The sequence below is a fragment of the Larus michahellis genome, chromosome 10, assembly GCF_964199755.1.
Source record: "Larus michahellis chromosome 10, bLarMic1.1, whole genome shotgun sequence".
NCBI classification, from domain to species: domain Eukaryota; kingdom Metazoa; phylum Chordata; class Aves; order Charadriiformes; family Laridae; genus Larus; species Larus michahellis.
Window position 1 is genome coordinate 5,545,841 of NC_133905.1, and position 21,074 is coordinate 5,566,914.

The 21,074-nt window shown below is 39.5% G+C and overlaps 1 protein-coding gene across 2 annotated transcripts; it reads left to right on the top strand.

Annotated features, from left to right (window-relative positions):
• Positions 1-5,007: 5,007 nt before the first annotated feature.
• On the top strand, positions 5,008-18,782 carry CCDC174 (coiled-coil domain containing 174). 2 transcript variants are annotated; one of them, XM_074602772.1, is made up of 12 exons: positions 5,008-5,366; positions 6,769-6,873; positions 7,785-7,885; positions 8,813-8,871; positions 9,918-10,098; positions 12,070-12,165; positions 13,612-13,748; positions 14,163-14,257; positions 14,503-14,650; positions 15,710-15,844; positions 17,569-18,191; positions 18,237-18,782. In XM_074602772.1, exons 1-12 carry the CDS (start codon positions 5,325-5,327, stop codon positions 18,540-18,542), a joined length of 2,028 nt encoding a protein of 675 aa, XP_074458873.1. In that variant the 5' UTR covers positions 5,008-5,324; the 3' UTR covers positions 18,543-18,782. The 2 variants fall into 2 exon arrangements, with proteins under 2 accessions (XP_074458873.1, XP_074458872.1); XM_074602771.1 differs by having other exon boundaries at positions 5,268-5,366; positions 17,569-18,782.
• Positions 18,783-21,074: the final 2,292 nt, after the last annotated feature.

The following is a 21,074-nucleotide window of genomic DNA, read 5'->3' on the forward strand; positions in this document are numbered from 1 at the left end:
AAGAAACAAGGAGAGCCACATGTGTGCCAGGAAGAGGTTACAAACACATTATTATGCACCACTTCTGGTTTTGACTTTCTGCCTAGGATCATGCAAAAGAAAAAAAAAAAAAAACCAAAGCAAAACCCTCAAGCATTAATCAAAGAATTACAATTTTTTCTCCTAACTTGCACACCTGCTAATTACACACCCAAATGATTTTAACTTTTAGTCTTCCTGCAAAAAAGTTATCTATAGCATCCATCTGGACACTCCGGGGTTTTGGTTTTTTGTTTTGCTGCAGCAATTCAATGCTTCTGTAAAATGCAATGCTAAAATACAAAAACCTAGGGTATGATTCAGGTGCCGTTAGGAAAATATACAGAAGTAAGTAAAAAGAAGATATGTTGGGAAGAGATGCTTTATATTGGGAAGAGATGTAATCTTTGCTATAAAGGAAAGAAACACTTTTGGATCTCTCGTTACAATAATTAGTTTGCAAACCATTTTGCTTGTGGCCTTATACACACTAAGACCTTAACAAATTCAGCAAACTAATATTCTAGCCAACCAAGAATATGCAAAATATGGAAGGCAAAAGAAATTGTGCCCTGTTCTAAAAATTTATTTGTTGACACAGCACCAATTCCCTCATATGATAACTTCTGAGATGAAGGGCCTGAAATAAAAGGAAAAAAAAAAAGGCCAGAAGGAATTTTTCCATCCCTCAGAGAAACATGGACAAGTTGCTTTATGTTGAGTGGTTATGAAAGCATGTGAGGACACAGTGCACTAGCACTAAGGCTTATCTCACAAAATGTCCAGCTGTTATTTGCCCACAGTTTTATTTAATCGTAAAGCCAAGATGTAGAAAGTAAGATAGAACATCAAAGCCTTAGGGTAGGATGAAACCTTAGTGTCTGTGATAAAAGAATCAGTCTCAGAACAGCAAATCCCCCAAATATCAATATAATTTGGGTTTGGGCTCCTATAAGTCTAGTTTTGGTAGCGAGGTGTAGGAGAAGTCCACACCAAAGCTTTGTAACTGATTAAATTCAAGTTTGTGCAGCATCTCTCACCAATCTTACAAGATGCTAAAATGCCACCATTTCATACAAAATCCCCTTGGAACAATCCACTGTGATCCCCCATCTTCCTCAAAAATAATAAACAAGCTTTTTGTGTTGATGCAGCTTTGTGGAAGTAAACACAATTAGGCCTCATGCTAAAATGAGCGGCATACTAATGAGAAGTGCTGAATCAATCACTCCCCAGGAATTCAGGGCTATCAGCAGTCTGAGATCAGACATGGCAGTTTATACAGCTTTCACGGATTCCCGATAAGAAATAAGCACAGCACAGCCACACTGAGTCTGTACTATACACACAAAGACAGATTTCCCCCCCACTTCCTCACCTCATTTCTTTAAGTTAAGCTGATTTTGCTTCACAACTTGGAAATGTTCTTATTTCAGCTCCCCCTCCCTCATTGGCATCTTATGAATGCCTGTGGGCTGGATTAAAAAAAAAAAATGCCCAGAACAGCCTTCCACAGGTTAGAGTCGACATCAAGCCTTTTTGAGGGGACTGCATGTGTGAAAGCTTGTCAGTTCTTAGCCTGTAAATACAAGACTACTGATCCGATGTTTACAAAGTGCTCTGAAATCCATCTGTCTGGACGCGCACTCGAGCGCCGAATCTCACACCTATGGGAGCACAACAGCACAGAGAGCAACCCCGTGGCTCCAGTGAGTGTGGTGCTCCCCTCTGTCCGGGTCTGCTTTTGTCACTGCCTGCTCGTCCTGCTGATGTTAACTGAGAGATAATGTGAGCTAAAGGTTCTCTCTCATAGCACCAGTCCAGTTATATACAGCATCAGTGACACTGATTGACTCATTCGCAATTCAGGCATGTGTAGCCAGATCTTTGCTACCCACAAAATAATCTACTGTTTCTCACAAGCACAGAAGTGCCAGCTCTGCGATCCTCACTCACAGCAACAACATGAGCTAGCTTGCAATTTCTAAGAGTAATTCCTTTTTTCCGCATCCTGCCATGTAACCACTCAGTAGCACAGCTTTCCCTTACAACCCTGGTCATGCACTCGCTCTCAAGCAGAAAGGAACACTTTAAGAGAGGTGCTGACACCTCCAGGGCCTCGTTCCATCTTCACATATCCTCCAAGATTATCCAAGCAACACCTAATACATGGAGGGCTGCTGAGACGATACTGAGCCACTTTATGCAACACCCAAAACAGAAAGAGTGCTGTTCCTGCATTGTTCAAACAGGTAAATACAAAACCAGAGAGTGCAGGAAGGAAAGAGCAAATAAAAATAAATTAAAAAAAGGGAAAAAAAACCCAGGTTTGTAAAGGCAGAAAAGGAGAACGTGCTTCTCACATCACATCTTCTTTGCTTGTAAAGAAGAAAAATGCTGCTAGGAATTGAAATCAAGATGGTGTGGCTAGCAGTTTACTAAGAGATATGGGCAGGTCATAGGGGAAAAACACAGCAAGGACAGAATGCAGTGAGGAGCGGCAAGCAGCCTTAGAGGGGTTCAGGCAGTGCCAATGAATAAGGAATCCCGCAAGCAAAGGTCCGGCTTCAGCCATCGGAAGGGGAGAGATGACAGACAGGTGAAAAAGTGGCTTCCAGAGTAGTAGCCTGAATAGATTCAGCATTTGCATCATTTTTCCTTTCAGTCAGAAAATAGAAAGCAGCATTGAAGTACCTCTACAGCTATGTAGTGTTATATTTCTAAAACTGGTCATGTAGTGTTCCTACCCCAGAGCCTCAGACAAGAAGCTTATCCCGTGGCCATTATATTTTACAGGCCAGGTTTTCAAGAGACCAAGATTTCTTGACGTGTTTTTGCACCTGCAATTACAAAGAGGTATACAGGACCAAGTCTGACTATCAGCTCTTCAGGAACAATTCATGTTATGAGAATCCCAAGATAAAAACACTCCTGAGCTCCTGCAAGTGCTCAACACTTGCAGCACAAGAAATCCTGATGGGTGAGCAAGTGAGCCCTATCGCTGTACTGTAGAATGTGAGCAATGTGGAGAAGAATTAATGCACTTCAGAGGGGAAACACGTCCTCACACAGACACTGCCTCCCCAAAAAAAGATGGGAATTACTAAGTCAGAATCAACCCTGGGCTGCATTTGAGCTGGCTTCTCAGTGTTGTCACCAGGTGAGGTTTGAACAGGCAACAACACATAATTTGTTGAAGTGAGATTTAATTAGAACAGCACAGATGTTTTCACTCCTTTGTCCTATTTTTCAGTAATGCTCATTTCTCTTCGTTCACTGCAGATTAAAATAGTAAACCTTATGGCTCTAGTATGACCTGCACTTTTCTGTATGTGTTGTCTCCCACCATTTTCCCTTCTCCTTTTAATAAGCCAAAAGCAAGTCAGCTTCACTAAGGCCACAAATTGGTCTTTCAGAATTGCACACTTCATTCTCCCTGTAATATAGGTGTAGCTTAGTTAGCAACTGAGTACCTCTGTCAGATTCACAATTCTGTGTCCATAAGCCATTTAAATATGGGCCTGACCCAGCTTCTCAAACACAAAAGCAACACATTTCAAAAATCAAAAGACACTTCTATCAGCTGTCACATTGCCAAGCAACAACATCAGAGCACCTTATATTTTTCCACTTTATTAAAGACAAGTGAAAGGCAGGTTCCTCTTGCAACTCCAGATAATTATGATCTTCAGAATCACTGTGAATTTGAATTATGATAAAGGATGCAATGAGCTACCCCGCATAAGTAAAACACTGAGCCTTGCACCCCAAGAGCCACCTGCGCCCATCTGTGAGGTGTGGGAATGGTACATAAGAGGTTAAAAACACTGGTGTCCACTTATCTCTTGTGCGAACCTTGTGGGTGGTGATCCACAAAGTCAAAGAGAGAAGCAGCTGAAGTAGGGAGCCTTGCAACAGCAGGATGCTCCTGCTTTGGCTAAAGATTGCAGGAGTAAGCAGATAAACGGTTTCAGCACAGAATCTTGAAGGTCGTGGTGTCTGGAGTGAGACCTTTTGCTTGATTATCTGTGAAATGAATATTAAAGTTGATATCCCTGAATATGAGCCTAAAGAAGGACATGCTAAACATATATGACTATAGTACCTGGCTCTCCACCCAAATCATGTTAAGCGTCACCCCAGGAGGGGGACAGGTAAGGTTAGGATATAAAGGATATTGAGAAAAGTATCTCTCGAAGATCTCTCAGGGAGAAAAGAGACTAGAGACCTAGAAGAGGCAGTCAGTCAACAGGCTGTGCTCCCCTTCCTCCACCAAGGCAGGGATGCCTTCTTGGTAAGCATTGCACCTTCACCTCTTGGTGAAGTATACCCCGGACAGCATTAATTTTGCCAGCACTATCATCATATATTAGCGCTATTGCAGCTAGTGCATTTATCAACGGCAATTCCGAATCTGTTATATGTGTCACTTCAATGAATCATCTACTTTTCGACTTTGTGAAACTGTTTCAGTGAAAGTCCTTGGAGCATCTCTGACAGGCAAACGTCCAAACTGTACTCATAGCACGACATAAGGCTACAGAGCTAGCTCCAGTGCATGTGGGTGGTTTTATATTTGGGTACTATGGACCACACTTGCCAGTCCTGCGAAGTTGTGGCTCATCAACTCCCACCTCCCCCAGCACAGATCCCTGCAGGCAGAGGGCCAAGGACAGCAGGACAGTCACAGCACTTCATCCCAAGCGCATAGCTTCAAGGCAGCACGGGGGGCAACAGTCACAGGGCTAAATCCAGCCTGCTGTTGCAGGACACAGCTGTCTCCTGCTCCAGGCAGCATTCCAGGTCTCACCTCCCTAGCACACACGTATCAACAAAGCCAGGGCAGAGATTTTTTTTTTTTTTTTTGCTGTTAATACCAAATTTCAACCAGATACTTCTTCATTCAGCTCCAAACCCAGCTCTAGGCTGGCCAAACCCTGTTTCATTTCTGGACACAGTGGCCACCTCCCAGCACAGCAGCCCCAGAGCACCCCACAGCACTCTCGCTAGCAGCAGCAGCTCCAGCTTCCAGGCCAGACGCGGCCATTTCCAATAGGAGACCTAAAGAATTTGCCCTCTAACTGCCAAGAACCCTTATTTTCACACACAGCCGGGGCACAGCCAGGGAAGCTTCTGCACCGCGCTCCGCCCCTACTCGTCCATTCTCTCCTGACCTCCTCACCATGGCGGCGGCGAAGGGCCCGCCCGCCCTCACGGGCGTTGTCGCAATAGCGTCTCACGTCCGCTGCGCTTTACGGTAAGGCCGCAAAGCGGGAAGAAGGCGGCTGGCGGAGGCAGTGGCCGCCATGGACCGGAGGAAGAAGCCGCTGGACGTGGCCGCCTCCTCGGTGAGTGAGCCTGGCCGCGGCCGGGAAGAAGCAAAAAAACCCCACAACCCTCCGTCTGTATGGGAGAGCCTGTCGTTCCGCTTATAAGGGTGTGAGGGCGTCCAGGCGGGCCCTGTTACCCGCAGGCCGGGCGGGCTGAGGCCTGGGGGCCGCTTCCAGGGAAGACAGTGCACCGGGGGACCGGCTTCTGCCCTTCGCCTTAACGCTGACCCACTGAAATAGGCACTCGTTAAAGCAAATGCTGATTTAAAGGGTCGTGTTGTGACACGTCTTGGTTTCGTGAGGTGTTTGGAGGGGGTTTAGCCCTTTTGCCTCCCTACCCAAGCGTTGGCACTGTGTTTGGAAGCTGGGCGTGCCAGCGCTGAATTTGCCCCTGTCCCTCATGTAATGATAAAATTAGAGCATGCGAGGGAAATGCGAGTTAATTTCCTGACTTTTTTCTAAGCACCAGGAGGTCCATGTCTTGGCAAGCTAACATCGACCCTCAGATGGTGAGGCCTGTTTCTCCCTGCTCTCTGGTAGTCTGTGAACAAGGGACTGCTGCCAAACACGGCTTTTTTACAATTAAACAGTTAGTGTAAACTGGAGGTTGTTGTATATGAAACAATATTGAATTTTTTTAAATGGTGGCTTCTGAGCATTCGGGGTGAAAGAAAAGGGTTAATTTGCAACACTGTGCATCATTGTTACAGGGACCCAAAAAGCAAATGCTTTAGTGTTTGGGGCAAATATTAATGCCAAAGTCTTCCACTGTCCTGATTAATGTCCATCTGTGACATTTGTCTTTTGTAGGACTTGCAGGGAAAGTGGCACAATATCCTCTTCCAGGCTAGGGTTTTTTTTTTTAGTGTAATTTCAAGACAATACCCCTGCCGGTGATGTTGCTTAATAAAAGATGAGATGGGTGCTGGTCATAGATGGCAATGCTACTTATATATTTATTATTTAAAAAAAAAATCTAAAACTATATGAACAGTTTATAAAATAGTGGAAAAGTATATATATTTTACGAAAGCAAACTTTTATAAATTCTTTTCTAACCATTAAATAACAAATAAAATCCTGTTTCAAAAGTTTCATTTTCAAATTCAGTAGTGATATTTCATTAGTGCTTATTCCCATTATCTATCAAAGGATCAAGGATATCTTTGGGCTTCTTTTAAATCCCTAATGATAATTTGCATTCCGTGTTTTTTGCATATTGTTTGCTGTAAACTTAAGAGTGATCAGATCACTGCTTCAAAGTTCCGCAGAAAAATGCAATCGAATGTACATTTAACTGTAACGTTAAATGTTTTACTAGATTGTTTTACTAGAAATACAGTTATTTTATTACAGTAACTGCTGTATATGCATGTGATATGTCTTGGTTGTTTATTCGTTTATTTTGCTATTGATGTAGTTGGTAGATCTCAAAGCAGAACTCTTCCGAAAGCAAGAAGAATTCAAGAAAGAAAAGCTATTGAAAGATGCTGGCATCTTTGCAAAGCCCAAAACTTCTAATAAGGTAGAAATATTTTTCCATTGTTGTTTTTGTCATTCCTTCTTCTTAAAGTAAGGAAGTTCATATTCAAACCTAAATCAATAAATACTCAGAGCTATGTTTCTAATCAAATGTAAAATCTACGCGATGAGGATGTTCTTTAAATTTTATTTCCAGGTGAGATTCTTGTGCACAGCAGAAAATTTCACATATTTATGCCTCTCTAAATCACCACTTAATCTTTGTTCCCCAGGGAGCCACAGCTTTTGTAACTAGTGGAAAAGGTGTTTCTTTTTTTCTCCAAGATTTTGTATGCTTCTCTGAAGGTTGGAGGATGGGACACTCCTCTTGATAAATGCTCTGCTATCTGTTCCTCTCTATCGCGGTGTATAATAGTGGATGCACAATTCTCTCTCACGGTTTACTGCACATTGTTTTCTACTCATTCTGTAGCTTTCTAGGAGTAGAATAGAGTGTTGCTGCCATTTTGAAGAACATACAGCATTTACAGTGTTACACTGTAAACAGGCAAATTGATTGTATTTTATATCTAAAATAAAGGTAATAGAGAATAGAAACAATTCATAGCTTTATTATTATTTTAGTAATCAGCAAGATTGTTTTTATTAACTTTTTTAACCTTAACATCGTTACCAGAATAGATTTTGTCTGATTTCTGAGTGCTTTTTTGGGGGGGTGCTTCTCAGCCTGCCCTTAACTATTATATCATGCTGCAATCTGTGTAATTTTAGGACATACCTGCTGCATCCTACAGCACAGTAGTCTCAAGTCAAACATATTTAAGATGTTCTTTACAAAGTCTTTCATGATTGATTTGCCCACTTTGCACTATGGAGTTGAAATAATTTTAATCATTATAATTTCAATATTTTTATTTATGTATTTATTTGTTGTTATAAAATTGTACTGCACAGAAACCAAGCATCTGGAACAAACAAAACACAGGAGTTGCAAATCGAGCTGAGAAAGATGTTGAGCAGAAGGCGGAAGAGGAGCACATATTAGATAAATCAAGGTAACTCTCAGGCTCTGTAAGAAAGGAATGCTTTGTAGAATTTGTTTTTCAGTGCTTACAAAAGCACATAAAGCAAGTTATGCACGTTTTGGTCCAGCAGTTCTCATTAGACCAACCAGTAAGACCAGCGTCAGTTCCATGCTCTTTGCCAGTAATGTACAAAGTGCATCCCAGCAGTCTCATGCTCTAGGGGTATCTGCCCTCACATTATCGTAGTTGTCGAAGTATGTCAGGTTACTGATTCTGGAAGGTCATCTTTAGAATTAAAAGCCAGGGCAGCAATATATTAGAATTCTATAGAAAAGTGTTTCTTGGACTTGACAGGAAATGACTCACTCTTTTGCAAGGTTTACCTCATCTTCTTAATGGGTTAGTTGTACAATAAGATAAATGTTGAAAATGCAATTTGTAAGCAATTTGCTGTTTTTCTGTAAGCAGTTCTTTGCTCTTCAAAATTGTCTTTACCATTCCAGAAATTAGCTGTTTATCTTCAGTTTCTAAGATTAAGTGTAACTCTGTTATCTCTTTCTTTTTTCTTTTTTCTTCTCTAAAACAGTATATCAGTATCTCATACCTGCAGATAATGGTCTAGCTTCTTCCAGTATTTATCCGACAGACTGCAGCAGTTAGATAGAGGTGGAATACTCATTACATTGTCTTCCTGCCTACTTGATAAATTACACTTCATATTAATTCTGTAACTTCACTAAAATTATTTTCAGTATAAACTCTGGAACGAGGTATCTATGCATCTTCAGAAATGTCAGTTAAGGTTCAAAACGAAATGCAGGCATAAACATTTCAAGCACTTCTGGTACTTTCTTACTCCATTTAGTTAAAATTAAATTGGTCATTTGAACTGTGTTTGGAATTGGTGGAATTGCAATGGTTTGGTTTTTGTTTTGGTTTTTTTTTTTTCTTTTTCAGGAAGAAACTAGAAGAGAAAGCAAAACTGTATGAGAAAATGACAAAAGGCGACTTTCCAGGTGAACAAAACCAGTCTAAATGAGCATATATAAAATTGTTTGTAAAGTTCACCCTAAAAGTTGGTATTTCTGACTAGCTGGTGATTTACAGCAGCTATGGTATGAATTCAGTGCTTGTCTTCTTACATGGTATTTTTTTTTTTCTGGAGTTATTACACAAAGTGATTGACATGGGTTATTCTGTTTTGAAAGGGAGAAAAATATAGGTACTAGAGAAAATAAAATTACTTTTTGAAGGACAGCCTGTCCTAGTAAAGCACTATTGGCTTGTTTCACTCATTCATTAAGTGGGTGGAATATATTCTGGTTTTTCAATACAGAATCTTCGAAAAACAAAATTAATTTATTCTCTGTTATGCAGTCTTTGGATTGCATTGCTGATGTTCTGTCCTGCATTCCAATTCTTGGACCTTTATGAAGAGAAGATGAGGAGGAGGAGGGGAGTCTGGCTAGTTCATATGTGAATACCAGTCAAGCAGCTCATAGGGTTAGAGAATTCTAATCTGTTCCTTTCTTCTCTCGCTCATTCAGTCCCTTGCAAGAAGTAATTATTAAAATAGAATCCAAATCTCCTTGCAATTAATCTCTAATGTTTTCTTTACTAGTGTCCATCTTTGTCCACATGACCCCACCACTTTTCTCTACTTTTCTAAAAAGTACTCTAGTGATTGCTTGACTACTGCCAACACGCCAAATGTTAAGCATCAAAAAAGTATTTGAACTGTTACATCACAAACCCTATACTTCTGCAATAATGAGCAGAGAATATTTTAGTGCAAAGACTGCAACCTTTTCTGTATTGTACACAACGATTAATTGCTTTAAAATACTCTAAAAGCTCTATTCAGAAATAGAGGTTATCACTGTGGAGCCAGTTTACAGCTCCAAGTTTGTTTGGCACTGAATGAGATTTAAGTGTTCCCCAATAGCGTGGTCAAGGGCATTGCTGGCAGCTGAAAAGCTGATTGTGGCTATTTTGTATTGATTTTGTGCTCTAGTCCTGTTCTTTTCATGGCTGTTCTCTAAGAATTGATTTTCTGCCTTAGATGAAGAAACTGAGGATTTGTACCTAGTGGATTTCACTCAGAAGATCATAGACAAACAGCACGAAGTACAGGAACTGTGTCAGAGTGAAGCTGCTAGAAAGACTTCAGAAAAAGACACAGATGATGAGGAAACTCAACCTGAAATGGAAATACCACCACCCGAGGACCCAGATGAAGAATGGTTCGTACTACTGTTTGGGCTAAGCTGTCCTGTGTTTCTTGACAATTGCATGAGAAAATAATTTTATTCTCCAGAGTATGTAGAGTGACACTTTTTTTTGTTTTGTTTATAATACACATTGAGAAGAGGTGGTACGTTCTTTCATTTCATGTCTCATGAAAAGACAGCCCTTCGTGTTACTTTCCTTTCCGTGTAGGTAACACTGCAATAGAATCTACATCCAGGATTATGAGAAATATCAATCAGGGAAAGGTACTATTAAGTGAGACATCGTAATATCATTTCTTATTTTCTTGCATAGTTTATGGGAGTTCTGACCACAGTATTGATACAATTTTATGCTTTGATGTCTTGAATTGACATGTACTTTAGCAAAACTTGGGGTTTTTATTGTATCCACCTTCCCTTTTCTAATTGTGTGTGATGCACAAAATGAGCAGTCGTTTTCGTTGTATGTTGATCTCTTAAAGGAGAGAAACTTCTGATTGGAAAAAGAACATGATTTTTCAGCATTTCTTCCACTGTTTAACTACAGCACAGCAAGTAGTCTGTGACAATTCTCTGTGATATTCCAAGTAACCGTGAGTTTTTCATCCAATAATTATTAGATGAATAATTATAAAACGAGCCTGACTAAACATTTTCCTTGCCCATTTGTTTAAAACGCTTATGGAACAGAAATTTTTCTTCTGGTAATCAGTTTAAAACAGCAGTAACTGATAGGAAACAGAGCACCCCTGTTTTCCAGTTTATTAGGCCAAGATAAGATTTGCAATGTAATGTTTCAGAATAAATTGGGAGAATGCATCCAGCAGAGTACCAGAAGACTGCTAGGTTGGAAAGGCAGATATACCCATTACCAGCACCTTACTGAAATTCAAGATTGAAACTGTCAATGAGTGATGGGCTCAAACTGCTTTGTGCTCTCATCACCGTAAAGTGTCAGAAATTTAAACGGATAGATTTTACTCTTCACATGGTGCTTTTCTATCATTGCCTACATCTCGCATCAATGAGATGTGTTGTTATTATATTGTCCGTATCAGTGAGGCCATATCCTAATGCGGATATTTGAATGCTAGCATAAATACTGCTAATTATTCTGCAGTGATCTTTAGTTACATCTTTACTATAGGGAATGCAATCTTTTTTTTTCCCTACTGATGTTACATTATTATAAAAGCTAAAGGGCACTGAGTATATACTAAGCTTTAGATATCCTTAGAAGTTATGTAAAAGACTTAACTTACTAAAAGCACAGATCTTTAAAAGTTTGGGTTTTGGGAGCCAGATTGCCAGTCATTCTTTTTCTGATGTAATATCAATTCTTTAGAATGGGATAATTGAGGCAGCGTGATGCTAAAGAACTTTCTAGCGTTACAGGACAATAGTATAGCTCTTAACAGCTTTTTCAACAACTGTAAATTAGTGTTCAGTACTATAAAGGGTTGAATGAGAAGCACAATATGTGCTTCAGAGGAACATTTTGCTTGCATTTTAGTCAGCCTTTGTTATGCCAGTTGAATGAACGCTATCAGTCTATTCTAAATGAGCTTTAGACTGATAATTGAAATATATTGTAGCGATTTCATATCCGCAAGAAGTCAATGCCACATCATTATTTTCACTATGGGAAGCAAGTACTAGGCTCAGTTTTATTTTGGTGTGAAAACTACATTACCTTGTAAGTTTTGAACATTTTTTTACACCATTTTATTGCCAGGGCAAATAGTCGTCTCAAAGTGAGATTGAGTAAATGTCTGTACTAAAGCTGTCATACGCCCTGCTCAGAATGTATCCTTTTAACCTGGAAATCTGTTAATTGAAAGGTAGAAGAAACTGTCACACACAGAGAGACTGAGAGGTGATGAATACTCTTTGGAAAGTATCACTGCTTCTATCTTCTGGTTAAGAGTTCTCTAAAGCTGCAAATAGAAATTCTGCATCAAATTTCCTTTGCTGTCATTACAGGGTTGATTATGTTGATTTCTTGGGCCGATCTAGACGCTGTATGAAGAAGGATTTGCCAAGTCTACTTAAAATGGATCAGGAACTTCAAGGGAAAAGGTGTGGTTTCTTTAATGGAAGTGAATGTTCCCTGCAGTATTTAACATACCTTTTTTCTCTTCCTTCTCATTTAAAAAAAAAAAAAAGCTTTTCTTTGTTATCCTGTTCTCAATCCAGAATTGTTGATGCTGCTGCTTTCTTTTTACACCAACGTCTGCTGGTTACTACATTGTGCCTTAAATAATAGAGTAGCTACAGAGTAATTGTACATGACTGATTTAATTATAAATTCATATAGTAGTCCAAGGCTTCTATTTTATTTCACCCTGGCAGTTCACCATTTGAAATATGTGGCTTGTGTATTGGTTTTAAATTGCAACAGAATGGAGGCCATGGATATGAAATAAAAGCTGAAATTAAATTTTTAATAAACTACTGAGGCACAGTCTTTGATGTAAATGCTGACCAAATCTAAAATGTCACTTATGGAGCATAGCTTGCAGAGAAGAGTTCTAATAAATTGACTTAGCAATCTCTCAGATATTTGATGCATCTTTTAAAACTGTGGTCCTTGTATGGAAATTGTATTTTATTAAACCTTCCAGAAACTGCCAGAGAAGTGATTCCTGGTTCTGTTTAACATGGAAGCTGATTATAGTCTCTTAGCAATTCCAAATTCATCATGGCATTCAAAGTGAATTTGTTAGATCTCCATTTGTTTGTTTTTGCTCTTCTCTTAAACAGCTGTTTAACAGCTCTTTTATTAAAATTATTATGGCAGCACTGAGAATTGTTTTCAGAAAATAGTCTAAAGGCACTGCAACTAAGCCATTGCTGAAGTGAAAATTCTTTCACGCTAACAACTCATTAGTGTGTTCTCAATATTTTAAACGTAAGATAGAGAGTATGAGTGCTTTGAAATTGCAGTGTCTGCATTGATATGGATGACAGTTGGTCAGTAAACCAGCTTTAGCTAGACAATAAAAGAAAAAGATCCTGCTGCTTCTCTTGGGAAAAGAAAAATATTTCCCATATTGGGTATTAATATTTGGCATGGACTTCTAGGGTAAGTTAGTGGCTAGCTTTTTGTTATTTCAAATACCTTTCTTCTCTTATGTTAAATTTGAAATGTTTCTATATGTGGTTGCTAGCACCCCAACAGATGCCAATAAAAGTGATTATTTCATCTCCCTTCTGTGATTTGATAATGACTTCATAGAGCCTGTAAGAAATAATACAATTTTCTTTAAGTCTTTTAATAACATGTTGTACTAGTGCCTTGTTTCAGAGGTAGCTTTGTATTTCTGTCTTCATCATGTACCATTGTAGTCATCAGTGCTGCTGCATCATTAAATGGTGCCTACAATGATCTAAGTTTTGTAAAAACCGCAACAGTGGATCACACCCAGTCACACTGTCACTGTTTGTTACCGTAAAACTGGTAAATTCTGCTCTGTAATACCTAACTATTTTTTTTCTTCTTTTTCTTTTTTTTTTTTTAATTAGACAAGGCCCTGATGGGAATACCCTGTTATCTGAAGACATGAGAAAAGAACTTCAGAGGCAGCAGTGGGAAAAAGAAGAAGAAGAAGCCCTCAGAAAACCCATGGGACCCATACATTATGAGGACATTCGAGAAAATGGTATACTTCCATACTTTATATCACTTATCTTTATATCACTGAAGAGATTAGTGTTAGAGGAAGCAAGGGAAAGTTACTTCTTGTGCCTATACAGCAAAGTGTAGGTAGGTGTTAAGCCACATGTATAATAACCATTCAAATTACCAGTACATAAATCTAGATGTATTTTTCCTTAAATTGTTATTTTCCTCAATTTTTTTTTTTCTCAAATTTCATTACATCTTCCTGTTTTCTCTGTCAGGAAGCTTCACTTCACATCTTGTCTAAAACAAGCCCTTCTTAGCCGTGTAAAACTAATGCGGTGTATGTTGCTGGGAGTAATCCAGTGCCTGAAACCAGGGTGCATGGTGCTTGTATTTACTGTCAATTTTAAACTTGAGTGTAACTTAAATTTATTGATTTTCTTCTTTTCAGAGGCCAGGCAGCTTGGTGTTGGTTACTTTGCCTTTTCTCGTGACCAAGAACTTAGAAATAAACAACGGGCAACATTGGATATGCTAAGAGAACAGGTATGAGTTTGAAGAGCAAATTGGGGTATGAGGGCATCCTAGTTTCAGTGGTCACTGTCTTTGATTTGTTGTATAAGTCTTATACTAGGTGATGCCTGCAACTGACTCCAAAAAAATCGGGCCTCTTTTTCCCTGTTGAAACATGGTACTTGATGAGGATTGCTTTTAGTTGTTTAGTGAAGGAATATATGTAGTTGATTATCATGATAAAGGCAGATTAATTCATGTTTTTCTTTGCCATTAAGACACTTGATCAGAGAACTAAACGCGAACAGTTAAAAGAAAAAAGGAAGGCAGCTCTAGATGCAAGACTGTCTAAACTTCGAGCACGGAAGATTAAGAAGTTAAGGGAAGCTGGATTAGAGGAAGAGGCAGAAAAATTGGAGAATGGAGGTATGATCTGCTGCCTTTTTAAGTTAAATACTTGCTATTTCATTTTGTACTTGATTGATGGATAGGCATGCTCTGATTTAGGTTTGGACATTCAATATGTTGGTATTATGTATTCTATATATGCAATCAGTATAACTGTTAAGAGAGTGAGAGTTCCTATAATTGTGTGTAGATATAAAATCATGCCAGAAATAGCTTAATAATGCAGGTAGAAATGTGATGTGTAGATTATAGGCTTCTTTTGATTCACACCTGACAGCAGGAATTACGCAGGTTAATTTTGCAGGTTGAGGTTAGAGCTGCTGAAATTTTACTGGCGCTTTCCTTTTTGAAGATGAGGTAGAATAAAAATTGGTAACAAGTTAATTTTGATATCATATAATATACGCTCCTGCAGTTTCAGTGCAGTCTGTAAATGGGACATACTACTGACTTCGGGATTTAGGATGATGAATTTGAGTTCTAATGCCATCTCTGCGCTATCTCCCTTATGACACTGCTAGTCAACTTGCACTGTCTCCCACTGCAAAATGTAGCTAATAGTCCACCGTGTCAGAGTTCCATGCAAGTGATTAACTGTGAAATGTTCTAGAAGTGAAGAACGGTAATGTGCCACTGCTGTTACTGTTGTTCAGAATAAGAATGCAAGTTGTTTTCTCCTGTAAACAAAATGGAGATAACATGCTAATGTTCTTTTTTTTTTTTTAACCAATTTTCTAGCTTCAGTATAACACTAGGACGTTTCTTTTTGGATTATTAGGCAATAGATTTTCAGCAGTCTTTTTGATACAACTACAAAGCTAATGAAGTGTTTCTTGGTAGATACGCTTCCTGATTATCTGGCTTACCCATTATCTTTTCTGAGCTCATATGCAGTAATTAAAAAAAAAAAAAATAAATTACCTCTCCACTCAGATGCATTTCATTATTAGAATGAAATTAGATCGTTAGTATGAGCTCTGTAAGTGCAAATAACTCTTGCTTCCTGTTCCTCCTATGAATTTCATACAGATTTTATCCTATTACTAACACAAACTACTATCTCTTTCTGTAACATAGAATTGAAAGGTGTTACTGAAGAACCAGAAGCTCCGAGAGTTCCCGCAGCAAGTAGAAAGGTAGAGGTTGTCATCCAGGAGAGAAGAGATACAAAGCCCGGTGTGCCTTATGTCCGAGAGTGGGACAAAGGCAAAGGTAAGGAAATGCAGATTCGGAACCGCTGTTTGGAAGCAGTGTGCACACTGCTGATTTCATTTCTGTTCTGTGACAAAGTATGGTAAGACTGAAAAGCAATTAAATACTTTCTCCCTTTTGTATTAATGGCTATCTAGTGTCCAGTGCAGTGATTGACAAGACATGCCCTCAGTGCCAGTAGCTGCTATAATGTCCCCATAATTTTTTCTTCTATATGAGTTATTCCATTTCTGGATGATCCAGAGAGATTGACAGAATGACAAATTTCATAGTTCGTAAGATTTACTGTCTTTTAATGTGATCTTTTCTTGATGTATTTCTGTAGTTTGTGCTATGTGATGGCAGGATGTATTACACTGAAACAGGTACAGGATGATACTAAAAAGTGATGGAATAGAGACTGCTTCAGTGCCAATGTCCCATCTTGAACCATCTTCCTTGTCACAACATCAAGTGATGGCTGTCTTCCAAATCCTTCCCAAACCCATTAACTCATTTTGCACTAGTTATCTGTGCTTATGCACATTCTTGTAATCTGATGACTTCGAAGTAAAAGCAAACAAGGAATAGGCAAATACACCTTTAGTACTCCTGTAAGAGCAGCATTCCTGGTCTATGCAATACTGATATTTCCAGCTGCTTTTTACTTTTCATAGGCTCTCTTTGTGTTCTGTTAGTGAACATCATTGTGAGGGGACACTTTGTGCTTCTATTAAAAAACAAAACTTTCAGTTTCCATCTGTTAAATCTTTATCCTGCCAGACACTGAGGAAACCTGTGTTTTCCTACCTCTGAGGAAACCTGGTATCTGACTGACACTCCAGCAGCTCTGTACTACACAACAAATATTACACTCAGAAAGTAGAGGACAGCTTACTTTAAAATGTGAAGTGAAATAACTGTGGTTTGCCGAACATAAATGAAACGCAAGCATCTGAATTAGTATAAGAAGGGATAGGCAAAACTCCTCACTCTTAGATGCTTTCCTCCTTACTATTTCGTATTTTTTATATTTTTTACCAAAGCAAAGGAAGAAGACCTGCTGTGACAGGGGCTCTATTTTGTTAATTCAGACAAATGTGTAGCCCTTACGTATCAAAATTTTCTACTTAATTTCTTACAGAAGTCTTGGTAGACATGAATACTGGAAAGAATCTTACTCGTTTTAGAGAGTATGTTTGGGGGACATCTTTGGAGTAGGTTTTGAGGATAGCTTTTCAAGTGTGGTCATCTTGAGCTGTCATTCCATTGCAGTACTTCAGAACTATTTTTAATCGGAAATTAGCAGCTGCCATAGTAACAAGAATATCTACCACTTCTGTTGAAATAAAGAAGTTACTGGTTTTTGCCTGTGCTTGCTAGAGATAATCTCATCATCTCCATCTTCTAATAACTAAGCTCTTAATGCGGTGATTGGTTTGTGTTTTGATTCACCCCTAACCAATTAGTCTTTTTGCATAACAATAACCACATTGTTAAAGGATCCTGAAGTGACTAGGATGAGCTGCATAGAGGATGGTGGTTATCTTTAATGCTCAATGTTCCTGCTCTGTAAAGAAAGTGGACTGTGACCTTAGCCAGCAATCTAGTAATAGATGGAAAAGTAACTTCAAATAGCTTTTCACAATTGCATCTTCCCTGTTTAATTTGTTTTCCCTCCTTTCTGACTGATCTTCAGACCCTGAAATCTATATTCAATCTCCCATTTTTCCTGTTTCTAACAGAATTGATGTTTGGGCAATGGTCAAAGAAACAGGAAGAACTCAGAGATGAGCGAGATCCAGAATTTGCACCACCTTCTGATTACTTTATGGGACAAAAGAAAGATGATAATTACAGAAGGCAGAATTTGAACAGCCCTGAAACATCCTCTGAAAAACTGGAAACAGAGACAGCACAAAAGCAACAGACGCCATCAGCGCAGGCCAACAGCAGCAGCAGTGAAGGTGTGCCACCATCAGGGCAGGCTTTCAACAGCAATGTTCAAGATGAGTCAGTGTCAACAAAAGCCCGTGGCAGTGACACTCAAGATGTGCCATCATCAGCAGAGGATGACAGCAGCGACGATGAGGATATGCTGCCATCGGCACAGGCTTATGGCTACGGTGCTCAAGTTGTGCCGCCGTCAATGCATGCTTACGGCTATGGCGCTCAAGATGTGCTGTCATCAATGCCGCCTTACGGCTATAACACTCATGATATGCCATTTCCCACGCAGGCTTATGGCTACGGCGCTCAAGGCATGCTGCCACCAATGCATGCTTATGGCTACAGCACTCATGATATGTCATTTCCAATGCAGGCTTACGGCTATGGCTCCCAAGATGGGCCACCGGGAGAGGTGCACGCCTGTGGCTGCAGCGCCCAAGATGGGCCACCGGGAGTGGTGCAGGCCTGTGGCTGCAGCACCCAAGATGGGCCACCGGGAGTGGTGCAGGCCTGTGGCTGCAGCACCCAAGATGGGCCACCGGGAGTGGTGCAGGCCTGTGGCTGCAGCACCCAAGATGGGCCACCGGGAGTGGTGCAGGCCTGTGGCTGCAGCACCCAAGATGGGCCACCGGGAGTGCAGGAGGTCTGTAGCTGCAGCGCCCAAGATGTGGCATCTTCAGCACAGCCCAACAGCAGTGATGCTGAAAATCAGGAACCGCTTTACCAAAGTTTAGATGATATGCTGTCTTATTACAGACAAGTGACTTGAACTGAGCAAAAAGATAAGCCAGAATCGTGATTTAAAGAACTGAAATAGAATTATCATCTCGGCAAGAATATTGTTTCCCACATCTGGGAAAAAAAAGTTTCTGTAAGCAGATCAAAATAAATGTCCTGGAGACCTAAGCTGTTTTACATCACAGCTGTACTTTTGCCCTGTTAGTTTTTTGTTTTGGTTTTTTTTTTCCTCTTTATTAAAACCAGGACATGGTGGTACTTATTTAGTCTAGTACGTATTTCATTTTAACTCTTTGCCAGTTACACCTGAACTTTTGGGGTATATTAATGGCTTTCTCTGAAAAGATGAACTCTTCCTTTACTCTTTCACTCCCCAGCTAGCTTCTAGTTTAGAGGTTCTATAAGATCAGTGATATCTGCAGAAACAATATTGAAATGGCTGGCCCTATGCTGCTAAATACAGAAGGGTTTTAGGAAATCTGTTACCTACTTAATCACCTGCCTTTAGGAAGTGCAGAATATTATCTAGTGAACAGTAGTGGTTCACATGGTTGTAATGGCTTCTGCATTCCAGAGGTCTGTATATAACTCATAATACTGTGAAGCAAATTACAGTGGAGAGAGGCATTGCAGAAATCAATAGATAATGATGGTTAGGCTAAGAATAAACACTTCACTAAAGGAGAAGTCTTGACACCTGAAATTACTGTCTTACTGGTTTAGAAAATGCTCTCATAATTCTCCAAGTGCATTTTTCTTGCATCATCTGTTATATTTATGGTTTTACTTTATTTAATACTTTTTTTTCCAAAAACTGTGATATTGGAGTCACTGTATATAAAAGCAGACCAACCTCTACCAAACAAGGTTTTATTTCAGAATAATCTTAGTAAATGAGAATAACGCTTATTTACCATGTGGAATATTTTTATTTCTGAAGGTAATTTAAATAACCCCATTTGTATTTTTAAAGCTCATACAAGGATAAGACCTAGAAAAGTGGGTTAGAATGGGCAATGTCATAGATTGTCTAAAGTTAAATGACAATAATAATGTCAAAATGGTGAATGTTTGAACAAAATAGTGAACTAGCCGAAGAGACAGAGATGATTTGCTGCTCTTGTGTGCTTCAGTCGGATCTCGGGCTGCTTTGCAAAGCCTGGTGAACAGCAGTGTGTTCAAGGTGACTGAGCAGACTTAGTGAATATGTTCTGCAATCTGCTGTCCCCAAATTCTGTTTTAACCTCAGCTAATAGACACACATCTGTCTCTTTCCTATACCGCTGGCTTTTGCACAGAAATTTACAGAGCCAGGAATAACACCTTACAGGAGGAATAACACCCCACAAGAGCACCAGTGGTACCGTTTTAAAGCCACAAACTACCCCAGTCTTTTATCCTTACCAAACAGTTAAGAGACAGGAGCTTTATGATAACTTTGGGTTTCTGTTTCTCTGAACAGACCTAGAACTTGAGAATAGTGTGGCACATTAATGGCCACATCCACCTGAACTGCAGGGAAAGCTTAGCAGCAGCTCATTGGTTTTGCTGCTGCTGACACTGACCTGAGCTCAGCTGTTGTGCATAGTGTTAGGGCGTATATTTCTTCCTTTCCTTGAATCCCTTCGGTATGAACAGGGAACCTGAAAATAAATAATGATTGTATACTAATGACCAAAAGGAAGAGGAAGATGTTACAAACCCATCTGGTTTTACCAAATGGTACAGCATCAATGCAATTTTTTTCCGTCATAAATTTGGTACAACCTCAGATTAGTCATATCCATGAGATGGCAGTCTAGTCTTGCTGATTCTCTATAAGAAATTCTGCCAGTATATACCTGTTTTCTGCTATTTGTTTCATAATAACATTGAAGTAGTCTCTGATGACCCTTGAGCTGAGTAGAATTTTTTCAAATGCTGCGTCACCTCATATTTAATTTTGAGTTTAAAACAGTTGTGTTATGTTTTAGCAGCTTTCTTCCACAAAGATAAGAAGTGGTCAAAATACACATTTCAAATTTGACTAGTTAGGAAAACAGACTTCTTGCAGTGCCCCCAGTTGTTGAACTCGTACAGAGAAACTGATGTTAAACATTGTAATGTTTCATGAGAAGGTGTTTGGTTGCCCACAGCGTGAGCAAGGCAAAAGCTAATTGCTAAGCTAGGGTTATTTGCAAAGACCCTACTACTTCTTAAGGGTACCAGACTACTTTGAGTAAATTTCCTAAGTTACCCACTAGCAGATTTCACTGCTGTGCCTCGCCAGGGAGATCACCACCTTTGTCCTCATGCTCAACTGGTACAGGAACATGTCTGACACCATGTTGACAGAAGTGACTTAATAGTGACTGCCGTGTTTAAACTAATTAGGGCAGCCTGGTTGTTACAGCACTAGCACGAGAAATAAAGGACCTCATTCAGGTTTCTACTGTCTGTCTGGAAAGGCTTTGTTCAAATGATGTAACTTCTGTGTATGGGAGTGAATGGTAAGTTTGGACTCAAAACAGTTTATGTTGGAATAAACACTGGAATAAACATCTAATACTTCACTTGCAACAGG

What these genes read in the sequence shown, in the direction of transcription:
- CCDC174 (XM_074602771.1), top strand. Translation starts at nt 5,325, where the DNA reads ATGGACCGGAGGAAGAAGCCGCTGGACGTGGCCGCCTCCTCG. An exon ending in CAGGAACTTCAAGGGAAAAG is followed by an intron (nt 12,166 to 13,611) that starts GTGTGGTTTCTT and finishes TTTTTTAATTAG; the next exon opens with ACAAGGCCCTGATGGGAATA. An exon ending in TGGATATGCTAAGAGAACAG is followed by an intron (nt 14,258 to 14,502) that starts GTATGAGTTTGA and finishes TTTGCCATTAAG; the next exon opens with ACACTTGATCAGAGAACTAA.